Raw genomic sequence first — 19,539 nt, forward strand, 5'->3', positions numbered from 1 at the left:
GGCGTGGTGGCACACGCCTTTAATTCCAGCACTCGGGAGGCAGAAGCAGGCGGATTTCTGAGTTTGAGGCCAGCCTGGTCTACAGAGTGAGTTCCAGGACAGCCAGGGCTATACAGAGAAACCCTGTCTTGAAAAAACAAAACAAAACAAAACAAAAAAACAAATAAACGAAGGTCAGAATACTAGCTGCTTTCTCAATGCAAACATTTAATTAGTTATTTGTTTGAGACAGGGTCTAGCCTGGAATTAACTCTGCAGACGGGCAGGCTTTGGGCAGGCTTTGAACTCTCAGAGTTCTTACCTGCCTCTGCCTCCTGGGTACTGGGGCTAAAGCCATGCACCACATTCAGCTCCAAGGAAACTCTGGTTGCAAGCGGAGCCTTGAGACCAGAGATGCCAACTGCAGACCCTGCAAAACTCTCTGCCAGACTTGGAAAAAGAAAAACTGACCAGCATACACACAGGCTAAAAGAATTCATATCCTCCAGACCAACCGTAAAGAGATTACTGAAAGCAATGCTGAGGAATGAAAAGAGGGACGAGCGTAGCCAAGGGGTTCCAGAAAGAAAATAAATGAAGCTGTAATTACTGAAACCCACGGGGGAAACTAAGAACACAAGCTGCAAAACAAACAGCAAAGGGACTGCAACACACACACACACACACACACACACACACACACACACACACCTTTAAAGAATCACTTTACATATTAATTGCCTTGCATGTCCAATTAAAGGACACAGGCTGTCTGAATGGAAATGAGAAACAAAAAGTATCTTTCTGTTGTCTCCAGGAAACTGCTTTACAGACAGGACTTCCTTAAAGAGAAGGGATGGAAAACCACGCCCTAATCAAACGGGACTAGAAAGTCAAGCGCCCATCGCCTGGCTAACCTCTGACGGAACAGACTTCAAACTGAGACTCATCGGAAGAGATAAAGGACACTGTGTTCTAATCAAGGGAACAATTAACGGAGAAGCGCGGAGCTCGAACTCTGGCGCATCCAGCTCCATAAGACTTGGACTGCTGAAATGAAAGACACAGATTAGCATTGTGCTGTTATTATAGTAAGGGATGTCAATGCCCTGCTTTCTCTAACATGTCATCTGGACAAAATATAAACAGAAACACACATGGCAGAATTCATTGACCTCATGTATCAAAGGGACCTAACAGATATCTATAAAATATTCTACCCAGACACCAAAATACACATTCTTATCAGCAGCCTCTCCTGAATAGATCTCACCTTGGGGCACAAAACAAATCTCAAAAATTTCAGGGGAAAAAAAAAGAAATAATGATTCTATCTGACCACAAAGTAATAAGACTTCAACAGCAAACAAGTATGTGCAGACTGGTGGAGATTAAGTAGCTCATTGCTGAACGATGGACAGGGCCAAGACGAGATCACAGAAGAAAGAAAGAAAAAATCCTGGAACTAAACGAAAATAAAAACACACCACAAGGAATCTCAGGGACGCACTGAAAGCAGTCGCACAAGGGAAGTTTATAGCTCTAAGGGCCTTCAGAAGGAGTCAAGTGTGGTGGCACGTGCCTTTAATTCTAGTGCCTGGGAGGTAGAGGCAAGAAGATTTCTGTGAGCCAGCCTGAGGTATATAGGAAGTTCCAGAACAGCCAGGGCTACACAGAGAGACCCTGCCTCAAAAAACCACCTAAATGACCGCTGATGAACACGTGGTACATATACACAATGGAATTCTATAGGCCTATGAAGAAAAAATCACGAAATTTGCAGGGAAATGATAGAGCTAGAAAATATTAGAAAATATCAATAGAGAAATAAGTGTTCTCTCTCATCTGTGGTTCCTAGCTCCAAATATTCATATATGAGTATATGACCTGAACTGAAAACTAAAAGGAGATGTGTGATGTGTGTGTGTGTGTGTGTGTGTGTGTGTGTGTGTGTGTGTGTGTGTTGTTAGAGAGGGAAACAGTGATATGAGAGGGATTGGGGAAAAAGAGGGAAACTTTAATTAGGGGATGAGAAAATAAGATCTGTACAGAAGGAGAAGGAGGGAAGAGTAATTCTAAGGGATGCTTTGAAAAGCCAGAAGTAATTATGTTCTTGTTCATTTAATTAAAATTATATGTAATATATAAGTCTATGTGCACAATTATTTTTAATGAGGTTATGCCACGTGGGCTGATGATGCTCCCGGAAAGAGCCATAGACAATCTAACAAAACCTCAGGCACCAAACATGAAAAAACACACTTTCCAGTGGTTGGTTGGAGACTCCCACAATGGTTTCAACCATTGCTGTTGCCTTCGGATGCCTCCTAGAGGTCGACGGTAAGTCCCTGTTGCTGAGGACACCACGGACTTTGGACACAGGACTCTGAGGCTTTTTAATGAGATCAGACCTACCAGGAGGGATAGCTTCAACAGTAACAGAAGTTCTGTGGAAACTGACAAGGGGGGAGCGGGGTGGGTACCCAATAATCCTACCCAGCTGTGACGCCTATGAACCACAGCCCTGCTAGGTACTCTGAAAGCTGCAATAGTGGCACTCACTCACCCTGGCGGTGACCAATAGTCCAGCTGTATGTAAGGTCCACTCACTAGGATGAAAACCATGCCTGATGCTGGAAACGTAGCTAATGACCAGAGCTCGTGAGGTCATGAGTCTTAGAGCAGAACCTACCATGCCCACATCACTGGACCAGCATAATGCTTACCTGCACTCTAAACACCTGTCCTTATTCCCACAGGTCACTGCAGCCCTCGTCAAAGATGCTTCTCTTTGAGCCAGATGGAGACCATGACGGAAAGCTACAACTGGCCAAAATCCAGAGAACAGTAATGGTGGGGTACTCAACCCCAGTAAATATCTCTACAAGACAACTCCTGCATCTGACCATCAGAGAACAGAATGTTAGAAAAGAAGCAAGATCGTAAGAGCCAGGACCAGGAAGTCAGCTGAGACCGTGTCTTCCAGAAATGTCGGGGGTGGGGATGTGGTGGGACGCAGCCCCCCTGTAATAAGCTGCTGAAAGAAGGACAGCAGCCATAGAGATACTGACTTGCAACCCTAGACAAACAACTCTAGGAAATCATACCCAGACATGTATTAGCAAGTAGACATAGCAGGCTGTGTGTGTGTGTGTGTGTGTGTGTGTAAGTAATCATGTACAAGTAACATTCTAAAAAGGAGGGCATGGATGTGAGAGGGAGCGATGGGGCACATAGGTGGGGCTGGAGAGAGGAAAGGGCAGATGGAGAATGATGGAATTGTATTTTAACTAAAACTATTAGGGAAGTGCACGTGATAAGTTTACTCTCACATGTGATTAAAGGTTTTCTATAATTCAGAATTAACAAACTCAGAAGTGTTCTGTGCAGATAAAAAAACTGAAGAAAGAGAAAAGAACAGATAATTTTACTTACATTAAGCATGGAGTCCATGGATGGAAAGGGGTGATATTCTATCTTGTTTTGCAATATAATCACATTTTAGTGACTATGTAATGATATCCATACACATATTCATATATATATATATATATATATATATATATATATATATATATATATATATATTGGACAAGCAAAATAGCTCCACAGGTAAAGGATTTGCAGAACTTCTACGATACAGTGACATCTTGCCAGAATCATCAGGGTATAAGGGAGAAGAAAAGAATAAACGAAACCCCCTGAAGACATCCCAGTATTGTTTGCTAGCCTGATACTGGCACAACACCCCGAAAGAATTAAAAAAAAATTTCCCCCACAGCAGATAAAACATAAATGTCAGTTATTGAAACATGTATCCAAAGCTGAGTGGCTGAAGCCATCTGTCACCCCAGCTCCAGCCATCAGTCACACCCTTCTCCGACATCAGCAGGCTTCAGGCAATGTCAGGCTTCAGGCATGAAACTGGTGCACAGGCATACATGCAGGAAGAACACCCACATGCATAAAATTAAAACTTAAAAAGATATGGCTGCGCAAGGCTTTGCACTGCACAGGTTTGCAGGTTTTTTTTTTTTTTTTAACAAACTTGGAAATGAAGAAGATTTTCCTCACTAGATAACTTAGGTGAAACTTCAGAAGCCACGGATCTGAACAGACCTGTGCCCTCTTGCTCACTGGATGGCATCTAAATTCACTCTCCACTTCTTTTTTGGCAAAGCTTGAAACCCTGGTGTGTTTAGGTAGCTCTGCTGTTTGTCATGGTCTACCACACTGGCAGGAGGTAAAAATGCAATCGTCACCAGGAGGTGAGGGGTCGAGCCCTACTACCCCATGCCGGGGCCTCTGCTGGGACATGGTAAATACTCACTTCTCACCACACACTAAACTCAGGTCATTTATTGCTTTAAATAACTAAACAAGAAAGAGACAGGGCTGTTTGCATCAAGACAACTGGTGTTCTCGCCCCATGGTTTGCCAGATGCATCTACTTAAAGCCTTAACAACACGTTATGGACAGTATGAACATGTGACAGGCACAGCATACAACTCAATGACACATCAACAAAAACAGCACACAAGGGCACCCAGTTACCAACTGCTCAAAATGACAGCATATTCATACATGTGTTGAAGACAAAATTTAAAAACAGTATTTTTTTTTTTTTTGGCATTAATATTAACACAGAATACTTTCTTGAACATTCTGTAAGAGCCAGAGCATAGGGAATTACCTGTTTCCAGATCACCAGTATCTATAGAACTACCTTAAGACAGGCAGGAGGCTTGGGTACCTCCTATTCGCCAACATCCTTGCCTTCCACAACAGCAGGGTCTCCAGAGCTCAGGTGGGGAAGGCCAGCCAGCAGGCTGCAGGGTTAAAGTCACTATGATCTTGCCCAGAGCAGCAGCATGTAGGAGTGTGAGCAGAAAAACCTTGGTTTGTAGCGAAGGATGTCCCAGAAGTTGACCCAGATGTGCCCTGGAGCCCTGTGGGGCAGTACAGGCACTATGGTCCATGCCCTCCCTTGTGGGAGCGGCAGACCAGAGCCGGACCTCCAGCCCTGAGGTCTAGTAGGAACAGCCCAACTTTGCACTCTAATAGAAGTGGATCATTAAGACAGCTTTCCAGTGGATGTGCAGAAAACAACACCATCAGAGACCCACCCTCACAGGGCCATTGAGCTAACAATGGGAGGTCAAGCCAAAGGGTAACACAGAACAAACCAGCTGCTAGCAAGCTTCCCAAGGTTCGCAATCACAACGCAGGCCTAGCACAAACCATGGACTCAATTTGCTTCTGTTGGAGCGGGGCCTGCAGCAAGCTCAGCCTCGGCTCTGGGATCGGAGTGCCTAAGGGCCACCGAGTCCCTGTTGTGGCCAGCCGGACCATTCTGCACAGCTGCTGAGCCCTGCCTTTGCTCCCTGACCTCAGAGGCTCTGCCCCACTGCGGTGGTGGCCCCAGCACACAGTTTCCCACGTCTCCAGCCTTGGAGAACTGGTCTTCCAGATTCTTCTCGTTCTCTTCTGCCTGCTGCTTGTCGCTGGCACTGAGTTTCCCTTTGGATTTCCTCGTCTGCCTGCCGTGGATCTCGTTCCGGGAGAATCGCCACTGGAACTAGAAGACACAGAGAGCGGAGATGGGTAAACTTGAGAGAGAGAGAGAGAGAGAGAGAGAGAGAGAGAGAGAGAGAGAGAGAGAGAGAAGCACTCAATCTCCCGCTTCACCTCACCAAACCCCAGATTCTCGGGACACCACCAAGCTGAATCTAACCCAACTCATCTCCCCCACCCTGGCTGCCCGCTAACCCCACCTTCCATGTGTGTTCTAGATTTGGGGAGCTGTGGAAGGAGAAGGGTGGCATGGGCCCCAGGGCAAAGGAGGCGAGGGCATATAGCTCGGGTGCTTTGCTGCAGAGCTCAGACCCTCATAAAGGACCTTGTGAGAGTGATGTCTACAACCAGCCCTCTCTCACAAGCTGACGAAGGTCCCCAGGCAACCCGCAAACCTATGACCGGTGTGGCTGGTTCATGACAAACCACTTTTTTTTACAACTTCGAGAAGCTAGCCCAGCTCAGTCACCATATAACCACGCCATGTCAGCCCGACTGTCTATAAGACACCATAAGGCCCAACAAACACCCAGAGCGCCGTTCCGGCCCCAGCTGGCTGCTGTAGCGTTGATGATCTACTCCGTGGAGTCTGGACACCATGTTTCCCTGGTTTGGTCCCCCGACATGGATGGAGGTTCCCAAACAGAACCTTCTAATCTTTTCTGTGGACCTGTGAGAAGATGGCTAAGTTAGCCTATATTTTATCCTTGAAGCAGTCAGCTGTAGGGGGAAGTCAGAAGAAACGGTACTTTTGCCAAGAGAATGGCGAGATTGTCTCGGGGAAGAGGCTTGACTGCCACTATACCAAAGCACCTCGTGGCTGCTGAGCCCATGTCCTGGCCCTGGGACACCATGGTTGTCCCTAAGCAAATCTATATGAAGTCTCTCTCCTCTCATGGGCGTTCCCTGCCCCATACACTGTATAGCCAGTGTTGAGTAATGTCCCCTGTGGATACATGGTGTCCTGACAAGGACAGTTCTGCCAGCCTTGACATGAGCCACTTTCTACTAGGAGCTCAGCATCTGCCCTTGCTCACTAGAAAATGTCCACGGTCTCTGGGGAAGCCTGGCCACAAAGTGTCCTCTAGAAGGCCACCTTTTGTTGACCTAGAAAAGCTAAGAGTATGGGTATGAGTCGGGCACAGAAACTGCCTTCCCCCGTAGAGTTTGGCCTGTCACTGTGAGCTAGGAAAGACCCACTTCCGTCACACTCCACTCTTCTGGGTCATCGCAGAGGGACCTGCCCAGACCAGCACGGGCCTTTAGGACTATACTATGTCCTGTGTCCCTCATATGGATGTGGGGTGACCTCAGGACTTCCGCTGCTGCTCTCTGGGTCTCTCTGCAATCACTGAGCCAGCTCCCCAGGGAGATGTGGTTCAGCCTCCCCACTCTCTCCTTGGCAGGGGGAAGTAGTCTTGAACCGCGTTTAGAATAGGTCCATGTTGAGCACTTCAGTGGCATGCTGCCTAGGAATAGGCAGCCATTCTTGACAGGAGTGCTCGACTCCCTTAAGTCCCCAGGGAGGTCTCCCATAAGCATTACAAAGAAGTTCAGCGATGTTGGCTAACTTGTCCCAAATGACATAGCTAGGAAACCCCAGGGCTGAAGTTTAATCTGATTTCTTCAGACCCACCTTCCCAATCTTCCCTTCTGGGCAAAGACAAATAAACAAAACAAACAAACAAACAATCTTTTTCTAGGAGATAATTACACCTTTGGAATGGCTCAGCTCTGAGCATAAACACTTTGGCCTTCTGCCTTCAGAGGTCAGAGGTCCTTACACCCAGTCACTAACCAAAGAAGTCCAGACTTAGTGCTTTGGTTCGGCTTATTGACAACAGAGAGCTTCCTGTTTACAGGCTCCCTGACATCAATCAGGATGAAACACGAATTACGAGAACGCGTGCGTAGAGGTTCAGAGGTGAGAGCCCGGAAAGAGGCCAGACCACTCAGTTGATACCCAGGCCCTTGACCCTGAGCGAGCAACCTCATCACGGAGGTCCCTGTAAGACACGGCTACAGGCCCTGGTTCCCGAGGGCCCAACTCAGTGGGCAGGCAGGATGCGGGGCTGACTTGACTCTCAAGTTCTGCTGTGGCTGCTGGTGGTTCTCAGACCCCAATCCAAAAGTGGCTTGCCCAGAAAAGCTTCTGCAAGGACTATAATATCAGAGACCGGTCTAAGCGGAAAGAGCACCTCCTCAGGCCATCCACGGGAAAGGGCTTCCTCAGCCTCTCCCACTCTGCCCTTGTGGCGGGCAGGCCTCCCTGTAGGAATGGGGGCAGCTGCCACATGTGATAACGCCAGCTTCAGATCCCGAGGCGCCAAAGGAAGACACACAACCAGGGGAGAGGCCAGGAGCATAGCCCGCCTCGGGTTGTGCCTCTGAGGCAGGGTATGGAACGCGCCTCAGGGTTCCCCCAACTGAAGAGGTTCTGCAGCTGGAGGAGAGGCAGGGAGGTTAAGGTTAACCACCAGGGCTGTAAGGACAACAGGCTGGGCAGAGCCAGGGCTTTTTCTCAGCCACCACATCTGTGGCACTGAGACTGCTTAATCCAGCTAACCTACCTAACTCAGAATTAGATGTGGGGGCTGAGCCTGTAAGGCCGTTCCCAGAGAGGTGACAGCAGGAAATCACAAGCTAAGGTCTTCTGGGCTACAGAGTAAGTTCAGGTGCAACTTGGGCAATTTAGTTATAGGCCATGTCTCACAAATACACACACACACACACACACACACACACACACATACACACACACATATACACACACATACACACACACATATACACACACACATACACACATACACACACACATACACACACACATACACACACACACACACATACACACACATACACACATATACATATACACACATACACACACACATACACACACACATACACACACATACACACACATACACACACACACACACACACACACACACACACACACACCGAGAGTGCGCTGGGGATATAGCTCATTGGTACAATATTTGCCTAGCACCCTAGTTCAAAAAGGCAAAGAACAAATGGGTGGAAGCCGGGTGGGAAGGAAGGACAGAGAGCTTTCGTCTTATGGTTTGGTTGTGGAGCGGGGGCTGGTGAGTCTAGCGAGGGTCTTTCAGAAACTTGACCAAGTTTACTTCAAGAAGCTGAGCTGGGAGTGGAGGGTGGCTCTGCAGGTTTGGTTCCCAGCAGCCCTGTCAGGATGCTCACAGTTGCCTCCAAGTCCAGCTCCAGGGCCATCTGATACCTCTGGTCTCCATGGACCTTGCACACACATGCACAAATCCACACACACGCGTGCACACACACACTCACATGTGTAGTTAAAAATCTAAGGAAGGAAGGAAGGAAGGAAGGAAGGAAGGAAGGAAGGAAGGAAAGAAGGAAGGAAGGAAGGAAGGAGTCTAGGAGTCTAGCTGGAAGGAACACTCCTCTGGCACAATCGACTAGAATGATTGACAGGACACACTCGGTCACATCTGCCAATCCTGCAGTCCCACTCTTTAAATTCCGATGTTAGCACAATATGTGTTCCAGGCTTAGAAGTCTGATTAATCAGTCAGCCACTCAGCAGGTTATCTCCTGAGCATCACCTGAAACCCAGGTACCACACAAGCGACAATCAGAGGGAAACACGTTTCCAACTCACACAGGCCAGGATACAGTGATCCCAGATATCGAGAGATCTGCTAGGGTCTGGGTTGCTTTCCCAGTGTGCTGCAGTGATTGCTTGGATAGAATGGGTTTTCCCCAAGAAGCTCGTGAGTCTCCAGATGGGCAACTACCGAGAGGTGACCAGACAGCGAGCGCCTTCACTGACGGTTTCATGGTTTGTCCTACCCTGGTGATAACTGCAAGGTGTTGGGAACTGGGCATTGGGACCTATATAACCATGGGCTTTTCTCCCACACCCAAGTTCCCAGAAACAACAGCTCTGGGACTTAATTAATTATGAATAAACGCTTAGGCTATAAGCATTTATACTATTCCTCAACTAGCTCATAACTCAATTACCCATTTGTTCTATTCTATGAGTACTACATGGCTTGTTATCTCTCCTTGGAGCTCTCTGGTGAATCTCCTCACTCCTCTCTATCCCAAAATCCCCACCCCTGCCCCCACCGGATGTCCCACCTTCTATTTCCTGCCTCAGCTCATAGGCCAACAGCTCTTTTATGGACAGGTGATGCCTCCATACAGCACACAAGAGATTCTCTCTACAGGCCTAGCGGTAGGAAGTAAGCCAATGGAGGTCCTAAAAAGACACTCTTGTCCTCTGACCCTCCTGGGCTCTTCCTCTGCATCCTGGTTGTCACGAGCTGAAGACACTCCTCAGTCTCACATCCCCAAGACCATAATTCTGTCCCATCCCAGGCCCTGAGCAACAGAGGCTGCTGAATCTGGATTGGAAACCTTGAACCAAGAGTCTTTCCTTCTTTCCCAATCTGTCCTGGGTATCTGTCACAGCAACACAGAGATGGCTAATATGGCGAGGCCTCAGTGGGACAATACTCTCCTGAGAAAGGAAGCCGTGTGGAGAGAGAATGGAGTGCCACATCCTAGGCAGCAGTACAGTGAACAGCAAGGGCCCCGAGGCAGAAGCAGTGGAGGACTACAAAGGCCAATGCCATTGCTATGAAGAGGAGGTTCGGCAAAAGGCTGAGGGCTTCATGGGCCACAGAACAGACCCTTCATCTTTAAGACGGCAAAGCTACTGACAGAGACATCATGAGCAGTGGGGTGAGAGGGCCCAGCTGGTGCCTGCTTTTTCTTTCCTTTTTAACTGCTTTTTTGAGACAGGGTCTCATACTTGTCACATACCAAGGATGACACTGACTTTAAGTGTCCTCCTGTTTCTACCTTCCCAGTGACTGGGTTACGGGCACAAGCAACTGTGCCAGCCTTAAACTGACTTTATTTAATTTATGTGCGTGAGGATTGTGTCTAACATACATCCATGGTTTTGTTACAAATATGTAACAAATGATGGGATGGGAGTTACAGACGGTTGTGAGGCTCCACGTGGGTGCTGGGAACTGAACTTAGATCTTCTGTAAGAGCAGTAAGTATTCGTAACTGCTGAGCCATCATTCCACCCTAAACTGACCTTTTAAATGATCACGTTGACTCTAAAAAGAAAACATTTTTTGCAGGGGAAATATGCTACCAGGAGGCGAGAGTTACTGGACCTACGATTCTGGGGGGGGTGGGGATTCTAGAATTTTTAGGGTTTCAAACATAAACTAACTACTAGGAGAGGGGGCTGAGGATGCCCCGTGGGTGTGCTGTCATTCTAGAAATGGGCATGTACACGGGAGGGAGGGTAGGCTGTCCCAAGTACACTGTTAGATGGAGTAAAAGAAAGGGAAGATGGAGGAGGCTCGGATGAAGCGATGCTAAACGATGACACAGAAACCGTGAGTACAGAGATGGTTAGCAAAGCCCTGGCAGGAAAGATTCCGGAAGGAAGAGTTAAGAGGAGAGATGGGGTCGGGCTGGGCCCTAAAGAGATTGCTCCAGAATCAAGAATTGTAGTTGGAGAATGAAATGTCCCTCACAGGTTCCTGTACTTTATTCCTCCGCTGATGGCACCCTTTGGGGGAGTTATGGAACCTTTAGGAGGCAGAGTCTCACTGGAGGAAGTGGGCCTCTGGGAGAAGCCTTTAAGTTTTCTAGCCCGGCCCCACTTCCTGTCCGTCTCTCTTTGCTGACTGTAGGCATGGTGTGACCAGAAGCCTTCTGTTCCTGCCGCCATCCTCTTCCACCATGACAGGGTGAAGCCCACCTTAAACCGAACGCCAGAAATCCCTCCCTTCCTGGAGATGCTCTTGCCATGGATTTGAGGACAGCCACCAATGCACTTGGTTAAGACGGCACCAAGAGACAAAGTGCAGCCTACAGGAGCGATGGGGACTGGACGCAGTGGCCGAAGGGTCAGGGTGGGACAGGGACCCAGGTGGAGGCAGCTGAGGCGTGAAAGGTGGGGAACAAGTGAATGCTGAACATCACATTGATGCAGGGCAGTCTCTCTGCATCGGCCTAGCCGGTGAGGGTTGGCTCACTGGATAAGGAAACATGACTTCTGTCCTTTCCCTGAGGAAAGCCAGTTCTAATTTCTTGTCCCCTCTGTGAGATGCCAAGGTCTTCATGTGAAAACCAAGGAGCCCCACAAGGAGACACCTGGCAAGGGGGTCTAGAGCCGTTTCCATGAAGGGGCTCAAGCCCAATCTCTTCACTTCTGGTAGCTGACCTCGTGTGTAGCTTTCTGTGGCTGGTGACGTCCTGAGAGCTTGAGGACTATCTGATATCAGTCTATGGCCATCCATCTTCCAGGTGGTGGCTGACTGCTCCTGGTGGTTAATGGGTGACTGGCAGCTGCCTTCTGGTCCACCTCGGTTGTCACCTGTCACATTATTGTCCCAGAGCTTGGAGAGTGGGCCTCCTTTGCACTCCAGTCCATCTGGATTCTTGTCCTTACCAACCTGGCATTCCTTCAGTAAATGGGCAACCCACAGGGTTTGTTGGCGGATAAGGGACTACGGCAATCTGTTCACTGGCTGGATGTTCCTACCTGGGACGCTTGAACAAAGACTGGGGCATATGGGGGAGGGGCCCGACTGTGCAGAGCCAAACAGGGTGGCAACTTTCACCAGAGTGTGGTCATGGCCATCAAGGTGGAGCACAGTGGATCTAGGTGACACCTAACTGGGGCTTTGGTAGACTCAGTCAATATGCTGGCCTGTACCTGAGAAGGTAGTAATACACCTTCAGCATGCTAGTTCATGTTCTTTTGCTGTAACAGAATAAGAAAATCAACTAGAGGAGGCTGGAGAGAGAGAGAGAGAGAGAGAGAGAGAGAGAGAGAGAGAGAGAGAGAGCGCTAGCTTAGCACTTGGTGCTCTTTCAGAGGACACAGGTTCAATTCCAGCATCCACTCCCAGCAGCCACACCCACATACACATAAAATAAAAATCAATATTAAAGGAAAGTCAACAAGAAAGAAGGGAAGATCTAGTCTGGCTCAGAGGGTTTAGTCTGTAGTCCGTTGATCCCATTGCCTGTGGGCCTGTAGTGAGACATCACGTGATGGCCGGGAGTGGGTGATAGAGTGTTCACCCAGTGGTGACCCAGAAACCAAGAGAAAGGGCATCAGTTCCGATACCTGCTTCAAGACCACACCCCCACCCTAGCTTCCCATCTCCCACGGCCTAGCTTCTTTTCCACCCATCATGTAAATGCTTAACTATATACCTCATGAAAACACCGTCAGTCAGAGACCAAGCCGTAAGTACATGGACCTTTGGGGGCCATTGCAGATTCAGAATGGAACACACAGGAGAAGCCCCAACCTCAAAGAGGATGGGCGGAGCACCTGAATCACCCATCAGAAGCAGATGCTGGGCTCAGTTTCAGGACACAGACAACTCTAGGAGCAGCTATTATCCTTCTGTGATGCTGTGCCGATGTTAGACAAGAGAAGTCCACCAAGGAGGAAAGAGACCTGGTCACCCTCCAGCATGGGCCTCCCTGGGGATGAACTGCCACAGGCTATGCTGGCCTCTGTCACCGACTGCCAGTCACAAAGACCTTTGGCTCAGGTCCCAGCAAGAAGAAACTGGGAGTTCCTCTGCGAAGATTATAGTGTAAACTTCTGGTATACACTATAAGGCAAGGCTCTCTACACAGCAGAGGCTGGCCTCAAACTTACCTTCCTGTCTGTAATTCCTGAGTGCAGGGATTACAGACTTACACTAATACACCAGGCCAGGCTCAGCAAAGTCCGATGTCCTAAGGGTTCTACTAGCCAGGCCAGAGCTCCAGTCAGCTTGTATGAGATCAGAAATGGCATTTGACCACAAGCTCAGCCCTTCCCAGGCCTCTCGAACCGCAGCTGACTTTTGTGTCCTGATTCTGGCCTTGTGGGATTCTCTAGCGCATGCTGGTGACGAGAGAAGCATCTGCCATCTGCTCAGTAGTCAGGCCAGCAGGGAGACTGAGGACCCGCTTCCAGCTCCTCCACGGCCCATCCAGCATCCCTGACGTGACCCAATGTGGACCCGGGTCTTCATTGAGCCCTTAGAGCATTTGGAAATGGGAGAGGCCCAGCTGACACAGACCCCACTGAAGCCAAGCATAAACCCATGGAGGGAGAGCAGAGAGGTCTCGAGTCTCTTACCTTAGGTTCCCTCTTCTTGGTTTTCTGAGGTAGACATGGTCTCTGAAGAAACACAATCTGCTTGGTGGACACGTTCCCTTCCCTACAACACAGGAGCGGAGGATGAGCATCTCCCCCTCCCCCCGCAACACACACACACACACACACACACACACACACACACACACACACACCATCCTCTCCTCGTGGGTGTAATCTTGAACTTCCTGTAAGTGAAGGAAGGCTGCTGCCTGACTGAAGACCGGAAATCAGAGTTCCCATGCTTAAGTCAAGGGTTATCTTAGATGCCAACCGATGCCGCCTGGCCATCCCTACTTCCTGGCTAAAATTTCCCGTGCTCTTGATAGGCGGTGGCAGCCCAGTGCCTTGGTTAAGTGAGGATAGAGTAGAAGACTAGGGAATCCCCAAAAGAACAGAGGTTGCCTTCCAATTCTGTCTTTGGTAGTCATGGTAGGCTGCGCAGGAGAATAAAGACGGGCCATGGGTTTAACCCTCCAGTGTGACATGAAGGTGGTACAGGGAGAGCTGATATATATGTCGGCTACTGTGTCACTCCCACAGACACACTGAAGTCAGGCTAGCAGCAAGATGGACATGGTAATTAGCTCTGACTTGCATCTATGGAAAGAGCAAGAGAGAGCTCTGAGAGCTGTGTGTCGGAGAAGGCAGGACCCCGTGCTGCGCCTTGGACAGACATACTCAAAGGTGACTGCAGGTTCTCTCCACCCCTACCCTTCTGTTCACCTTGACTCTTTTGTAACCGCCTCTGATTGCCCTTCAGCCCAGAGATGAAGAAAGGGAGATCTAGTGCCTTAGCTAGCACTGCAGCTTTGCCAGGGGCTGGGTCTCCACCCTACTGCTAGGCAGCCTGCAACTTCTCTTGACAAACCAGAATCGAACACTCAGCCCAGAGTTCACACCGGGGTGGGGGTGGGGTTCAGAGAGACTAGCACATTCCAAGGGGCTTTGTGCGTCTCTGAGACAGCTCTATGTACCCCTGGGGTTCACATCCCTCAGAGCACTGGGTCTTCCTGCCCCAAACTCATTCCCATCATGGTTGTGTCCTCTGGAAAGGAACCAGAGGACACTCAGCTAGGGTGCAGGACTTAGGCAGGGTGACATAGGTAACAAATGGCAGACTGCTGGGTGTTTTCTGCTCCACGAATCAGCTTCTGCCTAGAGAAGTCTTGGTCTTGAAAAGGACCACAGTGGTTCCAAGTGGCCAAACCAAATGTTGCCATAGACAGGCAGGGGAGCGTGCTGAGGACCGGGAAGACATGGCTATTATTACCCCACTGTCAACCAGCCCAGGACACCTGCTGTTGCCTGCGGTGTGAACCGTGCAGTGAGTTCATTAAAGGCAGAATCCTCAGGGCCAAGGGATAGAGAGAGGCAGCTATCACAGTAGGTCAACAGAGAGGCAGCCAGCTGCAGGGCAGGAGCCCAACTCTGCCTACTGAGGTCTTAGGCCCTGTTTTGGCTACCTCCTGTCAACTGGGCCTCAGGTCTATGACAGGCCTTTCTGAGCTTCAAGTTTCACCCATGAAACGGGAATTGAAGCTGCTGATTACAACCCCAAGAAAAGTCAGGAGGACTCAAACTACAGATGGGAGGTCTTTTAGCATTTGTATGACAGGGCTCAAGGGATGACGGGCAAGCATCCATGAACCTGAACACGTGAGGAGTACCACAAACAAGGCCTGAGACTCTGCCCCATAGGGCCATTCGTTGATCAGCACCATGATCTTGGCCAAGTCCCTTACTATCCCAGGACACACTTACCTTGGCTAAAAAGTGGATTTGAAATAATAGCATTAATAAGTCAGCAAAGTATGGTGGTGTATGCTGATCATTCATGAAGTTAAGGTTGGAAGAGTACAGGTTCAAGGCTTGCCTGGGATAGGGTAAGGTGCTATCTCAAAGGAAAAACTAAACAAAAATCTACCTCATAGGTCCTAAGTAGTCTCAGTGGCTCAATCCCTCTTTCTCTCCATCCCCCTCTTCCTTTCTCTTCCTCTCTCTCTCCCTCCCTCTCGAAACTCAGGCTCTATATACACAGTACCACCAGTCCCAGAACACAGAGTAGACACCTACTTTTACATCTGTTGGTGCACTTGTCCTGCCAGCTCAGATGGCTAATCTCAGTCCTTCAGGGCAATTCTGACTCACTGGCCAATGCTCTTCCATGTGAGGAGAGGGAGAAAGGGGTGTAAGTGGACCCCCAGACCTGGAAGCCCCAGCCAGAAAGGTTCAGTGCCAGCCCTCAGGCCTGCTGCGGGACTAAAGAGATTTTCCACCTATCACGAACCATGGCAGTTGTCATAAAGGTTGCCACGTTTGTTACCTGGTAGTCTTGAGTATGGGTGTTGGCAGCACACAGGTGAGTTGCCATCCGTAGGCCGCCAGCGAGTTCAGCAGGGGCATGTAGTCGGTCTGCACCTCTGTACCCTGTGGAGAAAGGCCACCGTGAGCACTGCTATCACCTAAGGTCACCTTCTCACCGCTGGAGTTGACCCTCCCATTGAGTCAACCAAGCAAAGCAGAGTTGGAGTCTCTTGAGAGCCTGAGCTGCAGACTTGAGAATTTGGGGTCAGTCTCTGCCTAGGCCAACACGGTGTGTGCAGTCGGTAAGACGTGAACACTCTCGGATGGATTCATTAATTTTGTTTTATTCTCGTCTGGACAAACAGTCTCCCATGAGTTTCACTGAAGAAACACAATTACCTTCCCCCCAAGACCCATTCTCAGCACAAGCTAGCAGATTACATATAATAAATAAATAAATAAATCTTTAAAAAAAAAAATTACACTTGACAAATGATCCAGCCATTTGCATCCTGGGACCTCAGCTACACACAGAGACTTACTGGGTTCTGAGCCCTGCCACTCAGGGGTAAATGCACGCTGCCTGTGCTTTATCTCTAAGTAGGGCCTGAGGACAAATTTTTGTTTTACAATTTAGAGGTACAGGCTCTCTGGCACAGGGAGATTCCTTAACCTAAGGCCAAGGCAGTAGGAACCATTACAGGGACATCCTGACCTCATAGACCTTGCTTCTAACTCTGGGCTCCCCACAGGGGAAAATGAGGTCCCCAGCCCTGCTCTGGATATCCACTGGACTCTCTCCATCTCTATGAACTGGCTTAGGAAAATGACAGATCTCTACCCAGGTTCCTTCAACCTTGGTACCATGAGCAAAAGCCCCGAAAGGAAGCTGAGTCTGCAGAACGGATTGGCTGATTAGAATTTCAGTTCTGTAGAGAGATTAGAATGCTGCCCTCTAGGGGCTTGTCATCTAGGGGCAAGTTCTAGTCCTTGGGAACAGCCAATGCTTGCCCACTTATGTATCCAAACTAACATCTTGTGACTAATAAACAGAAATCTATTGCCGCCTATTAACTTAGCAGCCCACTAGCTTCCAGTAACCTGAAAGCTAAGGATGTCGTCAGACAGCATTACAGGCCTATAGAAGAGCCCCGTTTGCTGTACCACCTCTCCGATGTACCCACCAGCTTATTTTAACCTTGCCTTGATGTATAACTTGCTTTGTTCTGTAAAACTCTTAAGATGTCATGGAACTACCTGTATGTTGGAACCTGGAATTTGGGGTAACCTAAATCCATATGGCAAGGCCACGGTCACTCAAAACGGCCCCAGAATAATATTTCTTATCTTTTCAAGATGAGGGCTTCTCGGTTTTGCACCGAAGGGACCCACAAAGATTCATTTCCCTTGTTGTGTGGGTGCTGTGCACAGAAGGTGAACTGCATCTAAGCATAGTATACACTGGGCTGCTGGTGGGCTGTAGGAACTTTGAGTGTCAGCGAGAAAGCCAGGAACCTTGGCCCTGGTCAAAGCAGGCTTCCTGGCCAGGTACATGGTAGCAAGGTAGGCTTCACTTGGAGACCCGTCCTTTTCTTAGAGTGGGGCCTGCTGAGGCCACCTGCAGGGTAGGCTAGGGAGTCACGCTGGTGGGCCTGGATGTTTTGAACTAGGGAGGTGGGAGCGAGGCTGAGGGCATAATCTACTCTTTCAAATGGCTTCAAAGGTTTCCAGAACTGGGCACCAATGTCATCCTGGCTACCAAGTCACCCGAATCCCTGGTAACGAATCTATCTGTGGTTTTTCTACACTGTGAAGATCAGACCTATGCGGTGGTGTCTACACCTTGGTCAGGCAACTGTGGCACAGACCTCAGTTGGGAACCTGGGGGAAATGTAGGTTCAAAGACCTAGTCCCACTGACCTAGGACTTCCGGAAGCACACCAGAATCTATAGAGAGTCATTATTGCAGTCTCTGTGCTACTGAACCAGCCACCCAGATAAACTCTTAGGTACCTTCTGAAGCAAAAAATGGTGCCTATAATTTTGGAGCTAAAAAAAATCCACGAGCTGTCATTTTCAATTTAACCGTTCTTATCACCCATAGGGAAAGAAAGGTAACTGTCTCTTCTGAGGATCTGCCGTGGCGGGGAGAATGCCGTGGCGGGGAAAGGCCAGGGAAGAATGGACAATCAGAAAAGGCAGGGACCACAAAGAAACAGCCGAATCAATTTACAGGATGGGTCACGAGAGGGTCTTTGCAGCATCGCTCAAAGCCACCATCATGCCAGCCACGGCTTTGCAGGTAGCCAGCCTGACCTTCATTTCTGTTGTCCCTCAAGACATAAGGGCACCTTCCTTCCAGACCAGTACAGGCTTCCTATAGCTTTTCTTACAGCTATTGCTGAAAGAAAGTCCCGTGGCTTCTGTAGCTAAAGATTCCCTAACCCCACCCTCAGCACTCCCAGCTTCAAAGACTGGAGGGGGAAAAAAAAAAACAATTTAAATCCACATACTCAAGCTTTGCAAGGTTCTGATTACTTGGGCCTATCAGGGATAACCTTCCCACTTTATCAAGCACTGTGACAAGCCTACCACAATCAGACAGTAGCTATAGCAACCATGTCAAGCTTTGGCGCCTTGACAAAGCCCTGAGTGGCAAAATGCAGTCCTTTCATTGGTGGCTGCAGCCAAGCCAGGTTTTTCTCGGCAGGAGCCTAGAACTGCAAGACAATGACCAAACCCCTGCTGCCTGTGACCTGCCAGCTCCGACAGGCCTCGCCAGGGCCACTTCTATTTCACTCCGTCTTATTTCACTTTGTCACTATCTTGAAGAGAAAAACAGCAGGAATTCTCCCAAACATGCCCTCCCTTTGCCCCTGCAAGGGTAGGAAATGTCAGCCTGTGGGGCTCCGAATCACAAGGACCAAAAGGAACAGGGGACGCACAGTAAATCTACAGGAGCTCGGGACATTCAAGCCTGAGTGCTAATTTCTGAGCTGTCAATCAGAGTTGATGAATAAAATCCAGGCAGGAGGGGGAGGGGCACCTGCCACGGTCTCTCCCGCTTGGGCCTTTAGGGCTGGTTTCTGTTTAATTCATGTTAAATATGGTTTTCCATAAGCATCTATCGAGGTCACTTTGCATGTCACCGATACAGTGAGATGGCCTTTCTAGAGTCAGATGAGCCCCACCCCATCAGTTGAAGACACTTTTAACTCCGCTAGCTGAGAAGGTGGCTGGAAACAGATCGGGAAGGAAGGCTGCTTTGATCTGCTTTTTGGGTGACACTCTGAGGAAGGAGAAGAAAGCACCAAGAGCTCTCAGAAGCCATCCTGCTTATCCTGCTTATGAAATGAAAAGATGTCTCTTTCTGTGTGTCAGAACAAAAAAACTTTAATTAACTCTCCTCTCTCCCCTGTTGGAAACCTAATCTCCCATCACACCTGGAGTGTTAAAAAAAAAAAAA

General features: G+C 48.9%; 1 protein-coding gene across 4 annotated transcripts in view; it reads right to left on the minus strand.

The window, feature by feature from the left end:
* Positions 1 to 4,325: 4,325 nt before the first annotated feature.
* Positions 4,326 to 19,539, minus strand: part of Rftn1 (raftlin, lipid raft linker 1) — a 199,561-nt gene continuing 184,347 nt past the window's right edge. For all 4 annotated transcript variants that reach the window (XM_021217944.1, XM_029531498.1, XM_029531497.1 and 1 more), the window contains exons 8-10: positions 16,093 to 16,196; positions 13,749 to 13,830; positions 4,326 to 5,558 (exon numbers count right to left, since the gene is read on the minus strand). In XM_021217944.1, the coding sequence (XP_021073603.1) occupies positions 5,229 to 5,558; positions 13,749 to 13,830; positions 16,093 to 16,196 (516 nt within the window). In that variant the 3' untranslated portion in view covers positions 4,326 to 5,228. The remainder of the gene's footprint in view (positions 5,559 to 13,748; positions 13,831 to 16,092; positions 16,197 to 19,539) is intronic.

Source organism: Mus pahari, chromosome 18 (assembly GCF_900095145.1).
Source record: "Mus pahari chromosome 18, PAHARI_EIJ_v1.1, whole genome shotgun sequence".
NCBI classification, from domain to species: domain Eukaryota; kingdom Metazoa; phylum Chordata; class Mammalia; order Rodentia; family Muridae; genus Mus; species Mus pahari.